This window comes from Vulpes lagopus, chromosome 5 (genome assembly GCF_018345385.1).
Source record: "Vulpes lagopus strain Blue_001 chromosome 5, ASM1834538v1, whole genome shotgun sequence".
In the NCBI taxonomy this organism is placed as follows: domain Eukaryota; kingdom Metazoa; phylum Chordata; class Mammalia; order Carnivora; family Canidae; genus Vulpes; species Vulpes lagopus.
Genome location: NC_054828.1, coordinates 114,644,861 through 114,661,194, shown reverse-complemented (window position 1 = coordinate 114,661,194; position 16,334 = coordinate 114,644,861). Strand labels below are relative to the sequence as shown.

Here is a 16,334-nt window from a genome sequence, read left to right as displayed (position 1 = left end):
TCAGAGAGTATTTTTCGTCACTATATTATGTATCATAGTGGCTATTCAACTTACTACGTTATTTCTTAATACTTAAGAAAAAAATTGCCAGCACCTAGAATCACCCCTTTCATATGCCCCCACACTCTCAGTTTTAAGCTGGCATTCCCACTAAAATGTCAAATTCAAACCAACTTGCTGCCTAGAAATAAGAGACGTAGCTAACTGCTGCCAGTTGGAAATGTACCAGATGCAGCAGGCTGTTGAACAGCTCTGATTTTTAGAAAGTTTCAAGTTTAGAGTGTGGGGAACGTTGGAGAATGGAGTTAGCATTTTTGAGGCCATACAAGGTAATTTATAAGGAGAAAACTTATGAACAGATGAAAACACAGCTGACGCTCTAATAGGAACATGGTACCAACAGGGCATTAGTCAAATATGTGCCAGTGGATGAGTTTTCCATGTGAGCTAGCCTGAACTAAGGTCAAGACACCACAGATTAGAAACTGAAGGAAGGACTAGGGGAGGTAATAGGTGAGAAATTAATCGGATACAAAAAAAGGCCATGCATGTAGCAGCTTTCATCTGCAAATAGGTGCCACAGTCAAGTGAGGACTTTTTACAAGATACACATGCCAGTGCCAGTCTGTCTTCTATGGTTGAAGTTCATGTTTAGCTGTGTGACATTCTGTGTAGCACTCAAAAATGGAAATGGGACTTCAAAAAAATTATAGATCCTAAAACATAAAATCCTCCATCAAGGGCAAAATAATGCTTCTTCAGAAAGAGTTAAGTGTTTTTCTCATATGGTAATTATTATCTGCATAGCGGTTGTAAGAATAGTCTTTGTAGCCATTAAGTATTGATAAGCATAGGAAATTGACTAAAAACTGTATTTAAAAAATCACTGTGTCCCTTTAATCTAGTGACAACCACTTCTTCAGGTTGCTATCATCCAAGTACATGAGATACATCTGTCTCCTCTGGTCTCTGTCAGAACATTCAATGGGAAGGGATAATTTATGCTAACTAGATCTCTACCCAGAGCTGCCAGTTTTTGGCTACCAGCAATTTTATCTCCAATATTATATTATTAGATCAGAGTAACTCCAGTATTATGTCAGATCCTATAACATGTGTTGTTTTTATGAAAACCATTAATGGTAAATGATAGATGTGAACTGTTTTCTGCCTTCTTTTCTTCAACTTCCCCTTATCTTGTCTTGGGCAGATTTCCAGTCATGTTTGATTTGTATTGCACGGCGATTACCTCGGCCTCCAGCCATTACAGGTGTAGAATCCTTTATGACCAAGCAAGATACTACAGGTATTAACTGCAAAGTTTAGATTTACATCCAAAATTTTGTGTCCTTTTGTTGTCTGCTATTTAGCTTCTGTTCACTGGTCTTATACAAAAAGTATTTTAAATGATGGTCTTGATATTGTGTATTTTATTTTTTTTATTTTATTAACTTTTAAAGATTTTTCTTTTAAGCAATCTCCACACCCAACATGGGGCTTGAACTCACAACCCCGAGATCAAGAATTACACACCCTACTGACCAAGCCAGCCAGGTGCTCCATTCATCTTGTGCATTTTAGATGCTGTAATCATTGCCATTGGCAGGGTTGTGGGGAGAACATTATAGCTATTCACATATTGTTTTGGTTATAAATTATTTTTCATAATCATGGAATAAAATTTTTAAAGAAATTTGGCAATGTAGATGTAAGTATATTTATTTATAAATGATGTTTTTAAAATTATGCTTCAATGTATCTGACTATTTCTTTTCCCTTCCCCCCTTTAAAAAAATATATATTCAAGACATATTGATTAAATGCCTAGAAGTGCCTGTCACTGTGTGTGACTGCTCAGGGTGTACATGACTGAGCAGAAATCAACAATGTAATTACAAATTGTGGTATGTTTTACGATGGAAAAGGTATGAGATAATAAAAGTGAGACTAATAGGGAGAACCTATTTTTAAATTCACTGGTTAACTAATGCCTACTGAGGAGCTGATATTAAGCTAAGCTCCAAAGAATGAGGTCGTGCCAACTCTGCAAAGTGTGGAAGGGGTGGCAAGGAAGGGTCATGATGCAGCATGAACACTCCTGATTGAGGAAGGAGAGCCAGCTGCAAAGGCCCATGAGAAAACAGTCAAGTGCTTTAGAGAAACCAAAAGAAGGGCAATAGAGCCCAAAGTAAGTCATGGTAAGAGTGCCAGGAAGTCAGGCCTTCTTTGTAAGGGCCTACTTTAGGTTTAATTTTCAGCCAAAACAAATTGTTACCATTCTTAACAATTTTCTATAGTATTTTTTATATGTTATGTAATCTTATCTTCACTTTAACACATCAAGTTTCATATTTTTACATCAGAGTTACTTATATATCACCTCTCATTTTAAAATAGGGATAGATACTGCGAGATCTTTTTTAGCAGACCAACATTTAAAAAATTATTTCTACTATATTTATTCTTTGTGAAAGTTTAGTTTTAATGTACTTTTTGACTTTTGCCATTATTTATAACATTTATTAGTCTTTGTTACAATATTTAATAATTTTTTAGTCCCAGAAATCTAATATTCCTGTTGTGTGCTTTATTCTTGTGTTTTTAAAGATAAGCTCCCAGCTGCTCTTACTGAAGAGTAGGTGGGGATAAATTAGCACTAATAACAGAGTATAGTAAAGAAAATGTCTAGGACTTAGAGATACGGCATCCGTACATAATAATTATCCCTCACCATAACTTTCTTCATTCCTTCTTTGAGTCTTCCATCTACATGTCATTTTCCATTTTCCACCAATGAACAGCTCTGGAAAAATTTAATAACCTTTATTGAAAACCAAAAATACTAATGCATGGAGAAAAAATAGGGTCCACTGAAAATGTAATTGGTCTTTTGGGTCACTAAAACCAAGTAAGGGCTTATGAGCAGAATAAAAGCTTGGTAGAAAGGGTGGTAGTCAGGCTACAGAATAAATGGAGACAAAGGAGGCCTAAAAATTATGAGGATAATTTAGGAACAGTATATTACAGCTTTTTCTTGTATTGCATTTCTATACATTGAATCTTAAATTGGATTATTTTTATAAATTTTTAAAAATTTGAGAGAGGGAGAGTGTGCACAAGTGGGGGGAGGGGCAGAGGGAGAGAAGCAGACTCCCTGCTGAGCACAGATCCTGCCATAGGGCTTGATCTCAAGACTGTAAGATCATGACCTGAGCCAAAATCAAGAGCTAGATGCTTAACTGACTGAGCCATCCAGGCACCCCTTATTCTGGATTAAAGAAAACTGTATTTTTCCACAGGAACAATGTTATTACTGATAGTTTTATTCCTGACCAAAGAACCAGGATTAAAATCTTAGATATACCTGATTTTGAGGTAAATGTATACAAATTTTAAAATTAAGCTCTGAATCATAAAATAATTATAAATCTAGAAGGAACCTCAGAGATCACAGATTCTAGCCCACTCATTTAACAAATGATAGAATGGTGACTTTTCCAAAACCATACAGCTAATTGCTGAGAACAGATATCCTTAAGCCCTTTTGCTTTATATTGCATTGCCAGAGCACTATTACAAGGACATGACTGTACTGTACACACTTATTACATAAAAGATACCAGAGGAAATGTAAAATATAAGGAAAATAGAAAGGTGCCAAAGAAATACAGTGTTCTTAAAATGTAAAGAACATTTTATTATAGTATCATCAAACTGATATAGATAAAAATTAATAAACTAGTTGCAGTATTAGATATTTAATTCCTTAAATTTTAGTAGTAGTTTTAATTCTATATGGGGTGGTTCATGTCCTTTTAAAAGAAAGTCTACCAAGAAATGTTGTACAGTGGCTTACCGGTTGGTTTGGTTGGTTGGTTAAACTTTCAAATCAGCCTGTTCATGATTTTCTAAGATAGTCACTGCATTACCTAATTATTTGTTACCATTACTAATAGTTTGATCACTTTCTCCCCTCCGATTAGTACTGACATGAATACATAAACATGAACACACACACACCCCACCCTTAGTCATTGGCCCTGAGAAGCATTGTTGCATGTGAAGATCCATGTGACAGTTAATTCTCTGCTATAACCAGCTCTTGACCTCTGATGTAATAAGAGGCAAAGAATAAAAAATTGTAATTCTTAGAAAATCTGTAATTGTCTATAGTTGCAATTAAGTGTTCACCAGGCCTTCCACAAACTATTCTTAAATAACAAAATTCCTTTATTTAAGTGTGAATTTCTTTCCTTTCTACCATTTACATTCTTACCAAAACTTGGGTGACAGCCTTATCAGACAGACTCAGATATATCAGATTCAAGACTCTGAGTTAAAGAGGCCTAATAAATTTATTTCCAAACAAACCAAGTGAAATATATAAAGAAGGGGTTAGTTAAAATGAGGATGCACAAAAAGTACAATAGGTTTGAGTTGATTGTAAGAAGAAGGAAGATAAGAAGATAAGTCAGTGATTCACAGAAGAGGAAACATGAAAAATACTTTACCTCATGAGTTAGGAAGTACAAATTTAGATCATAAACATTTTTGACCTACTAATTGTAAAAAGTAAAGAAGCCTGACAGTACCTCAAGTGATGGAGATGATGTTGGATTAATAGTAACTCTTATATAAGTTTCTGGGAAACAGTTTAATGTTATAAAGTTGGACATTCACATAACCTATGATTCAGCTGTTCTGTTCCTACATATGTGCCCTAGAGAAACTCTCAAACACATGCTACCATGAAAATGTAGACAGTGTTTGCAGCAGCATTGATTGTAATAACAAAAAGCAATACGATTTAGGTGTCCCTTGATAGGAAAGTATAAAAACAGAGGGATATGACAGGTGAGGATACACACATAATGGAATGGTATAGGTTATGTTCAAGTTCTGAAATTGGATGGTAGGTTTGCAGATTTTCATTTTATTAATCTAATTCATATATATCTTACATATGTTATGTTAATAAAAGATTGCATAAAGAAATAAAACAAATCTAGGTAATCCCAAACTAAATGAATTGGCCCTGGCTAACTAAGGAATAATTTTCCTGAATTCTTCCATAGCCATTTAGGAAATTTGTTCAAATATGCTAACAGTAGCAAATCACCACTACATTTTATAAAGCATATGTTCTTTGTGCAGAATGTCTAGCCAGTCTCAGTGCTCTCACTTGTTATCTTTTTCTGATTTAACTTTTATTGTCTTCAGTCTTTGTTTACTCTTAAATGAAATATTGCCTATGGCCCAAGAGGAAGTAGAAAAGGAAAGTCTTGCTTACTTTCTCATATTCTCTTCACTTTGTTATTGGAAATGAATTTAAACCAAAATATATTTCATCTCTGTCTCTCCTTTCCCAATAAGTAATCTAGTCATTTAGTATATAGAGAGTAGAATCCAAAGAGCAAACCAGAGGAGTTGGATTTTCATTAGTCAGTGCAGCTTCAGGTCTTAATGGTACAACTGTAATACTTGACTGGAATCGAATTTTAGAATATGATAAATATATTACACACTCCAAGACCAAAGCAGATTTTATCATGTAAGTGTTATATACACTGTTACCATATGTAATAAAAATTAATGGTGTTTATTAATGGTTTTGTCCATTAAGCATTTAGGGGCAGCAGCAAATTTCTTAGATATAGTTGTTGATTTTGAAATATGGGTGACTTACATCAAGAGGCTATCACAAATGTAAACTTCTGTTTTTCATGTAGGTAAAATCATCTCTATTGATACTAGCTCCCTGAGAGCTGCTGGCAGAACTGGCTGGGAAGATTTAGTGAGGAAGTGCATTTATGCTTTTTTCCAACCTCAGGGCAGAGAACCGTCTTATGCCAGACAACTATTTCAAGAAGGTAAAGTTTTTTCTCTTGATTATTTTCATTGACCTTTTTATTAATATGAAGTAAATTGTATAGAACTTATGGCTTGATAAGTATTTTCTCCAAATTACAGTTTTTGCAATAATCAGTTTTAGGAAAGGAAGAAATGGGTAAGCAAAGTAATTCATGAGTGGATCCTGAATTTGGGATGCACATTTTAAAGAACAGGGTATCATGTGGTGGTCACTCACTCACTCATTCATTCATTCATTCATTCAGCAGACATGTATCAAGTTCCTCACATACATAGACCACTATGTCAGGTGGCAGAGATACAGCGATGGCTAAGAAGCAGGGTTTTGCCCTCAAGGAGCTCAAAATATATTTGGACAATAAATGACTTTAAATATCAGTGTCATATGAGCTTATACCCAGAGGTATAACCAAAGAAGAAAAAAAAAACTGATTCTGGCTTGGAGAATCAGGGATGGCTTCAGAAATGAAGTAATAATGTCGTCTGACTTTTGAAGATCATTCCCAGCAGAACAGGCATGTGAAAGGACTTCTAGATAATACAGAAATCTGTATCTCACAGGTTTACTTCATTACTGTTATGGTACCTGTATCACCAGACCCAGGATGAAGTTTGGAGTTAAAAATATGTCATATTAAATTAAGAACTGTGTATATGCTATGTCATAGTACTCTAAGAGATAAAGTAAGTCTATTCCCTGCCCTTAAGGAATTTAATCATATTACAGGAAACACAGGGAAAATTATTTGAGAAAGTTCATAGAGTTTCAGAAGTGAGGGTTTTGATATACTTTAAAAATATTGTTACATAATTATGTTAGCCTAGTACTCCATTCCCTGTATAATTTATTCTCTATTCTCTAATAGTTTCTTTGAAGAGTCTCTTTGTATGACTCTTCCTGAAAAATAGTTTAAAAAAATATTTTTCAGTGTTCCATCAGCCTTCTTAATTTTAATATTTCCTGTAATATTACGTTTCCTAACTTTATAGATGATTTTTCCATTTATTACATTTTAGGTCAACTGCTTTCAGGTGGTATGTGGAGAGGAAGCAGCTTGTTTTGTTTTGTTTTGTTTTTTCCTGGAAGCCATCTATTCTGAATCTCATTAGTCTGATTGCTTCTGGAACAACTTCCTACAGACTCATAGTTCTCCATTGGGCCTCTTACTAGACTGATACCTTCCCCAAAGATGGTATTTCAGTGGATAGGACCAAGAACCTACATTTTTTTTCAAGTTCCCCGGCCATCCTGGTGCAGTCAGGTTTGGAAACCATTGCAATAAGCCACTAATGCCATTTATTGGTTACAAACTTCATGATTCCCTCTACCAAGAATGGCACTTGACTTTTGCATAAGTTTGAGACTCAGAGCACTATCTTCATTCACTGCCAAAATGCTGAAGTATATTACACTGTTTGGTTTTCACCTTAACTTTTTAAGTTGGGCCTCCCAAGACTTTATTTGGAAGACTTTTAATTAATTTTATTTTCCTATAATTTACATATACTTCCACCTAGGCAAAACAGATCTAAATTACTGTCTTATTCTCTAAATGATTAGATTCCCTATGGATGTGACTGAACCACAGTTGATATGTTTCTAAATCATTAGAATTCTCTATAAAAATACTGATTAAAGTATAACAAGTACCTCATTAATATATGAAGTAAAACAATTTAGAGTAAAATGTAAGATAATATAATTCAACACCTCTTCCCCATTAGTCATTTCTTCATGTCCTTTTCTTCCACTTCTTTGAGAAGAAAACATTCCTCAACAGAGAGCACTTGTGTTTTTCTCAGCACTGTTGTCCAGAGTTCACATGACTCTTATTATATAGTTTTGGAGAATCTGGTCAATTTGCCTAAAAGTGTGCATGGATTGAACAGATCTTTTTCTGGTATTTCATATTCAGCAGTATCTAACCTGGTAAGAAAACTGTGCCATGAAACTCTTACATGGGGATCATCTGTTAAAGATATTGGCATGCTGAATTACAGCTTCCTGTGAGGGCCCAGGTATCAGAAGCTCCAAAGGCAGTGCTTAAGTACATCAAGTGTGAGATCCATTGGTCTGTCAAGAGTTGGGGAGGTATAAGTTTGTATTTGCAGTTTCATTACTCCCTCTTCACATAAGGGTCTGAATGAAAAGAGTGAAATTATGTCACTGTGTAAAACTTGATTTTGTGTGAAACTTTAAAAAAGTTAAAAGTTTGTAAAACTATAGTTTTTGAGTCTTTTTTTTTTAATTTTCCTGCCCATTAACTTACTCTTTGAAGGCAGTGACTGGTAGAAAATCCTAATATGTATTAAACTTTAAGTTAGTTCTTAGCTTAGTTTTTTAGCTGCTTTTGTCAGAGATGCTCATGGACTGCTTTTAAAGGGAGTTTACTATTTTCCAGAATCAAATTTGGAAAGAAGCCCCACATTTCAGCCTAAGAATATGTGGGCATTCATCATGAACTAGGTTATAGCAGTGGTTCTTCACTGAGTTTAGGGGGGAAGGGATATCAGGATCACCTGAGGAACTTTTTAAACTATGAGGAGGTCTGTGTTAGGTGTGTATGGTTTGGAAAAGTTTTCCAGGTTCAGTTGGATTGAGAACCATTCCTTTAAGAAAGTTTTAGGTTAAATGCTTCCCAAGGGTCCTTGATAACATTTATCCAGGGCAGTTGTTAAACCAGATTTCTGGACCCCACCCACACTACAGAATCAGTCTATAGTCTAAGATGTTTTCTAACAGAGAAATTTGGAAAACATAAACCTACATTCCACAAGATATTAATAGCTGTAACTAAAGAATGATGTTTCATGCTGAATTAAGTTTGGGGAATGTTTCAGTTTCTCACTCTTGGGAATTCATAAGACATATAAAGTAAGTTTCTGGGAGGTAAAAGTACCTGTTTGACTTTGTTATCCAGACTTCTTTTTCCTCAGAATACTTATTCCTATAGCACATCTATCAGCACTTGGGGAGAGTAGCAGTCATGGGAATGTTAACATAGCCTAGGAAAGTTTTATAAAAGTTCTGCTTACCTATTATCAGTGATGTAATGGATCATCATTTCTTTTCTTTGAAAGAGGTCCATGATATATTGTTATATTGAAAAATAGGCTGTGAAAACACAGCGTATGTAGTATGATTTCATGCTTGGATGTTTATCCAATTCTAGAGGGTTTACAAAATGTGGACAGTGGTGACTCTGAGTGATGGGATTACAAATGACTTTATCTTATTCTTTGGTCACTTCTCAGTTATCTTAATTTTATAATCACAAAATAAAATTATTTTAATTTAAAAAATCACAAGGCAATTATAAGGAGTTTATAGTACCAAGAAGTTTGGAAGCATTGCTATAAAACCTAAGTTCCCCTATGAATGATTAACTAGAATGTTCTTTGAGAAGACTGGTGTACTGTGATTAATTCCATGGTCCATATAACAGAGTTAGCTGAAAATCTTTTTTTGTCAGGCTTGTTGAAAAAACTTAAAATATGAATTTATTTCCATTTTTAAGAAATTTCATATACTGAATAGGATTAACCCATTGATAATTGAAAATCTCCGAGCATATGGGGTAATTATTTTTCCATTATCTTGATAACTGTTTTTAAAATTGCATTTTCTGCATATATCTAGGGAAATACCAAAAGGAAAAAGAAGCCTCTACCAGCATTGACCTGTAGTACCCTACCATACATTTTATACCTATCCATTTAGTTAATATCAGTAAAGCATGCTTGTTAAGGTTATCTTGGCACCAAATTGGGTGGAATCAAAAACCCAAATAGCTCTACTTTTACAGCTGCTATGACCAGAGGAAATGGTTTCCTTTACTTCATAGCTCTGTTGAGGCCTATTCTGGAGGGGAAAACAAAACAAAACAGTTGTTATTTTAAAAGGTTCCTAGAAGAGTTTCTGGGGGTGTCAGAACTACCTCATCAATGGTGTTCCTCCCCACTAAGTGTTCTAAAAATTTTAGAAATGGACACGAGTCAAGAATCACAATACCAGCTAGCTATATACCTGGCAATACTAGATTGGAAAACAAGGCCAGGACCTGTGATCAAAATGACATTCCAGATAGTTTTGACTCGTCGTAACCTTGAAACCCTTTATAGGGAAAATTTCATGTGCAGAGCAAACATTTATCCAGCCAGCTCTATAAAGAACTATGGCTCCCTTACTCATGTCTTAATTCAAAATATTCATGATTGTTACATATGATCAAAGCTATTGGTGTGAATGGTATCTAGGGATTGGCTGAATGTGTCTGTACTCAGGACATAGGTACTTTGTGTTTGCTTGTTCCGTCTTTGATGTTTATTCAGGAAATATTCATTTAGTACCTACTATATACTAAGCTCCATACTAGATATTATCTTACAGCATTACTGGCTCCATTTTAGTGATGATGGGAGAAGGTTAATTTGCATTATGAAGTCCTAAAGTTGTAAATGACAAAGTCAGAGTTCAAGCCTGAATCTGACTTCTAGGGTCTTGTTCTTTTTTTGATCCATGCTACCTTCCTGTTTACCTTTCCATCTGAAAAACTGAGCATCAGAAGAATTTTAGTTAATTGGATAGCCTTAATTCTAATAACTAAAGTTTTACTATAGCTTATATTATCTTTTTTCCTTTTCAAAAAATGACTGTGAATAATGATGTGTATTAAGTCTTTTTCCACACATTATCATCCAAAATAAATAATCTAACTTTAAAAATTAAAGTGTGGTAATTTCCTTATATAAAGTTAATAGGAGTTCCCCAATTTTGGAATTTTTACTGTTTTGGATAGATAGAGTCCCAAATTAAGACAGCATAGTTACCAAAAGGACCAGTGATGGTTCTGTAATCCACATTAAGCATTTAAAGGTTTCTATGCTAGTCTGGGTTTCTAGTTCTTTCTCACTTTATAGGGCTAATAAACAAATCAAGAAACTTCTGTTAATTTTCATTACAAAAGTTAAGTCCAGATTCCTACTAGAGCAAGAACATAAATTGAGAAAAGCATTAGAGAACACAGCTAAAATCTAAAATCTCTCCTTTAAAGAAGTGTTATGGTAGTTGATCACAAGTCAGTATTAATCTGTTTACATGAGATTCAAGGAGAGTGGAAAATAAGAATGGGACACAGTACTAGCCCTTATGTTTATTTTAGTTTCTGAAGAAAGATAAGTGTGTGTAAAGTTATCTACCTCTTATTTAAAGTGACAGAGGAAATATTTAGGAAGTAATGAAAAATAAGATTGGAATGAAAGTAAAGTCGGATTGTGTGTATGTGTATGTATATACATATATATATACATACATACACACACTGTTGAGTATGGGAGACAGTAGTTACATGTCACTACCGAGTAGTTGAAATGTGGCTAGTGTGGCTGAGGAACTGAACTTAAAATTTTATTTAATTTTAAGTTTAAATAGCCACATGTGGCTGGTGACAGTACAGTTCAGTAGTGAAGAGCCGGTGTTTTTCAGGAGAATGGGGAGATCCTAAAATACAATAAACTGATGAAGAGAGAGATAAAATGGTATAAACAAAATAACATGAAATATATTGCCTGGCCCTTTATATAATAAAGCTTTATTTTTCTCCCAAATTAATAATTTATCTTGAAATGCTACTTTTTTGTTATAGATGTGTTTTCTAAAATATACTGTTAAAAAGATTTTGACAATTTGGAATCATTACATTTTTTTAGGGTTTTGTTATAGCAAAACATTTATTTATATCCTTAAATAGAAAAATTATCCATTTCATTTAAGACTCTTTCATCATTTATTATTTCATTAGGTACTAAGTTTCTCCCTATGTTATATTTGGTAAATGTACCAGTGATTTCTGGCTGAAATTGCCAGATGGGTAAGGAATGTGGTTGATTGGACATCAGTCTTAATCCTTTCAATTAAGTCTGTGTCTTAATTTTAGTATTTAGGCTTATTTTTGTATGGTATAGGTTTACAACAGTTTATACCCTCTTTAGCATATGAGGTATACCCAAAGCAGGAAAAGAGAGTGTCTTCTCTTAAGTAATATGTAGTTTCAAAAGATATTTATTATTAATTGGTCATTTTAAATCTCTTTAACGTGTCTTTAAAATGTAATAGAAGGGCTTTCTGAAATGTCTATGAAAAATAGTACTAGCATTTATTACAGGCTAAATTGTAATAGTCATTTGTGGTAGTAATTCTTATGTTTCCATGACTATGATTTTTAACCTATAGCTGAATCTACCTATTAAATCTTTCTTAAAATAGAATTGTATCATATTGCTAAAACATCAGTGACATTTTCTTACTTAGTAGTTTGGTATAGCCCTTACATATTTAATAAATACTTAACAATATGGTTAGAATTTTGCCTGCTATTAATAAACCTTTAAGACAGAAGTAAACTATGTTGTTTATATAGTGATATGAATGCCTTAATCTAGTTTTTGTTTTTTATATTAGTAACAGTTGCCTTTATCTTAATTTTTTACTACACTAACATCAAAAATAATATATATATGTAAATACACAAATTTGACAGATGAGACCTTAGTGATTCACATTCCTGAGTGAAAAATTAAGTTTGAATTTCAGTTCAGTGACTCTGCAAACTAATAAAAACATAAAGGATGAATATTATGGTGTATGAATGATCTCAGTAAAGCTGTTATTAAAAAAATCAGCCAGCAGGGCAGCCCCGGTGGCACAGCGGTTTAGTGCCGCCTTCAGCCCAGGGCATGATCCTGGAGACTCGGGATCAAGTCCCCACATCAGGCTCCCTGCATGGAGCCTGCTTCTCCCTCTGCCTGTGTCTCTGCCTCTCTCTCTCTGTCTCTCATGAATAAATAAATAAAATATTTTTTAAAAAATCAGCCAGCAAAAGGAAAAAAACAAACTTGTTAGAGATAATTCCGAAAGGGAGACGATTACTTGCTGGTATTTTTAATGGACACTTAATAAATTTGAAGAACTGTCCCATTATGGAGAAATTAAAGTTGATTTTTTTTTTCCTGGTTTGAAGTTTCTTCATTATTTTAACTTATGTGAGGAGGCACTCATTCAAGTAGTACTAAGTTAAAACTTGTCATCAAGTGTCTATTTCAGCCAGAATCCTTCTCCCCCTTCAGATATCTGCTTTGTCTAAACTATTCTTTATTTTGAGTTTGAGCAGGCAGCTGTTGAGAGGTCATTTAAAATGAGGCTCAAGGTAGAAATAAGGCTTGGTAACTCTCCTCTGCCCAAAGTGCAAGTGTCAGAATTTTAACTAGGTTTTTCTTTTGTTTGAAACAGTGATGACTCGTGGCACTGCCTCCAGCCCATCCTATAGATTCATATTGAATGATGGGACAATGCTTAGCGCCCACACCAAGTGTAAACTTTGCTACCCTCAAAGTCCAGACATGCAACCTTTCATCATGGGAATTCATATCATCGACAGGTACTACTTATTTGGAGAGCTTCATATGAAATAAATCAGTTCACATATCTCTTCTTAGAGAAAATTTTTTTATTCTCTTGATGGCTAGAAAACAAAAATTCTAAATTAGGCATTAAGCTAGTGTGATGAGTATATATTCAATATATCCATATTGGGTTTTATAGGTTTTTTGCCTAACAATAACCTTATTGTTCAAAAAAACACAAACACACAGGAAGGGTTAGGTTGAAATTATGTGTTTCAGAGGTAAAAACCAAGAAGGTGGCTAAAAATAGCCTACTTTCCATATGTGAACTTTGGTCTTAAAAAAGATTTCAGAACTTGTTAATATTGTTATTTTTATTTTTAAAAGTGCTGTATTCTTATTAGAGCAAACTTGATGGCTCCTGAGTTTAAGTTGACAGTTTCTCAAACTACAGGTCATTAAACTATCAACTTGAGAGTTTTGAATGTCATTGCCTCTAATTTGTTCTCCTCTCTAAGTACATTTTACATTGATATATATGGTAAATTCATGGAACCATTCTTTTATCCTATGAATTATTCAAAACCCTACATTTGCAACTATTTAAAATGTAGCATTAAACAAAAACAAAGACATTTCCCCTCACTTCATCTTTTCCTCATCTGATATATTTGCTTATTGGAACATGGTAATACCAGTCACAAATCTGTTGTCATAATTATGGATTTGAGTAAAGAGCTCGATGAAAATCTGAATTCAGTATTCTGTTTTTTCTAATTTTAGTTTAATTTATGCTTGTGAGTGGAATTAGCACAGTTCTTTTTTTCATATTGTGATTTCTCTTTCAAAACATCTGCTATGTCTGCATATCACCCTTTTTAATTTTTACATCAGTGACACAGTATTTTCCTTACCCAGTCTTCCTCTTTGGAGTTGAAATACTTAAAAGCTGTAAAAGGGAGTCATGAATAAAGACTTTGTAAACAGAGGTGTGGGAAGTTTCTCTTTCAATCAAAAATATTATTGTAATGTTAAGTATTTGTATTAAATTTCAAAAAGCTTAAAAGTACATATATTGGATTTTTTCCAAGGCCAAGAAAGATTTCTTTCCCATATAACTGAAACCGTTATCAAATTTATGGGACCATGAGCACTATTGCCTATTAAGTGGTGCTAATATTTCACAGTAGCACTAACAGTCCACTGTTTTTCCTTAATTTAAAGTGATACAGAAGCTTTTTACTTGATGGCTTGCAATATTAATGGGGTTAATGGTCTTGGTTTATAATATGCATCATAAAGATATTTTAATGGAAAGCAGTGAAGATGTTTGAATAATAATGTCTTTTTCCCCCCTCCCCCCAGGGAACACAGTGGTCTTTCTCCTCAAGATGACACTAATTCTGGAATGTCAATTCCCCGAGTAAACCCCTCCGTCAATTCTAGTATCTCGCCAGCTCATGGTGTGGCCCGTTCATCCACATTGCCACCATCCAGCAACAACATGGTGTCCCCCAGAGTAAACCGCCAACAGAGCTCAGACCTCCATAGCAGCAGTCATAGTAATTCTAGCAACAGCCAAGGGAGTTTTGGATGCTCACCTGGAAATCAGATTGTAGCCAGTGTTGCCTTAAACCAGGGACAGGCCAGTTCCCAGAGCACTAACCCCTCTTTAAACCTCAATAATTCTCCTATGGAAGGTACAGGAATATCTCTCGCACAGTTCATGTCTCCAAGGAGACAAGTTAGTTCTGGATTAGCACCAAGGCCCAGGATGCCAAACAATTCGTTCCCTCCTAATATTCCAACATTAAGCTCCCCCGTTAGCATGACAGGTACTGCCTGTAATAATAGTAACCGATCCTATTCAAACATCCCAGTAACATCTTTACAGAGCATGAATGAAGGACCCAATAACTCTGTTGGCTTCTCTGCCAGTTCTCCAGTCCTCAGGCAGATGAGCTCACAGAATTCACCTAGCAGATTAAATATACAACCAGCAAAAGCTGAGTCCAAAGATAACAAAGAGATTGCATCCATTTTAAATGAAATGATTCAGTCTGACAACAGCTCTACTGATGGCAAACCTCTGGATTCTGGGCTTCTGCATAACAATGACAGACTCTCAGAAGGAGACAATAAGTACTCTCAAACCAGTCACAAACTAGTGCAGCTTTTGACAACAACTGCAGAGCAGCAGTTACGGCATGCTGATATAGACACAAGTTGCAAAGAAGTACTGTCTTGCTCAGGCACTTCCAACTCTGCCTCTGCTAACTCTTCAAGCGGTTCTTGCCCCTCCTCTCATAGCTCGCTGACGGAGCGGCACAAAATTTTGCACCGGCTCCTACAGGAGGGTAGCCCCTCGGATATCACCACTTTGTCTGTTGAGCCTGATAAAAAGGACGGTGCATCTACTTCTGTATCAGTGACTGGACAGGTACAAGGGAACTCGAGTGTAAAACTAGAACTGGATGCTTCAAAGAAAAAAGAATCAAAAGACCATCAGCTCCTACGATATCTTTTAGATAAAGATGAGAAAGATTTAAGATCAACTCCGAACCTGAGCCTGGATGATGTAAAGGTGAAAGTAGAAAAGAAAGAACAGATGGATCCTTGTACCACAAACCCAACCCCAATGACCAAACCTGCTCCTGAGGAAATTAAACTGGAGTCCCAGAGCCAGGTAGGTAATCCCTCGCGTCATAGAATAAATAGTCATAGTTATTTTTTCCTTTTCATGTATTTTACTCCAACCATAAACCAGATTTGGATTCAGGCTATGTTTTGTCCTACCCATTGGGCATATATTAAAAGGTTAGTATCAATGGTTGAAACATCACGGGATGCCCTCAGAGGAAATGGTTGAAAAATCACAGGATGCCCTCCTTGGAACTTTGGAGGGCTATAGCTTTTTGTTGTTGTTGTTGTTTTTTAGGGCTATAGTTTTAATGCAGCATTCTAAGCAAATGGATATTTGCTTCTTTCCATAAAATCAGTTCACAGCTTTGGAAATTTTTAAACATACCTTTCCTGCCCCCTCCTTCCAATTCCACCTGTTG

The 16,334-nt window shown here is 34.9% G+C and overlaps 1 protein-coding gene across 8 annotated transcripts in view; it reads left to right on the top strand.

The window, feature by feature from the left end:
- The window catches only part of NCOA1 (nuclear receptor coactivator 1), a 242,279-nt gene that overhangs the window by 173,884 nt on the left and 52,061 nt on the right, over positions 1-16,334 (top strand). For all 8 annotated transcript variants that reach the window (XM_041756554.1, XM_041756549.1, XM_041756551.1 and 5 more), the window contains 4 exons: positions 1,211-1,306; positions 5,730-5,870; positions 13,160-13,307; positions 14,638-15,958. In XM_041756554.1, the coding sequence (XP_041612488.1) occupies positions 1,211-1,306; positions 5,730-5,870; positions 13,160-13,307; positions 14,638-15,958 (1,706 nt within the window). The remainder of the gene's footprint in view (positions 1-1,210; positions 1,307-5,729; positions 5,871-13,159; positions 13,308-14,637; positions 15,959-16,334) is intronic.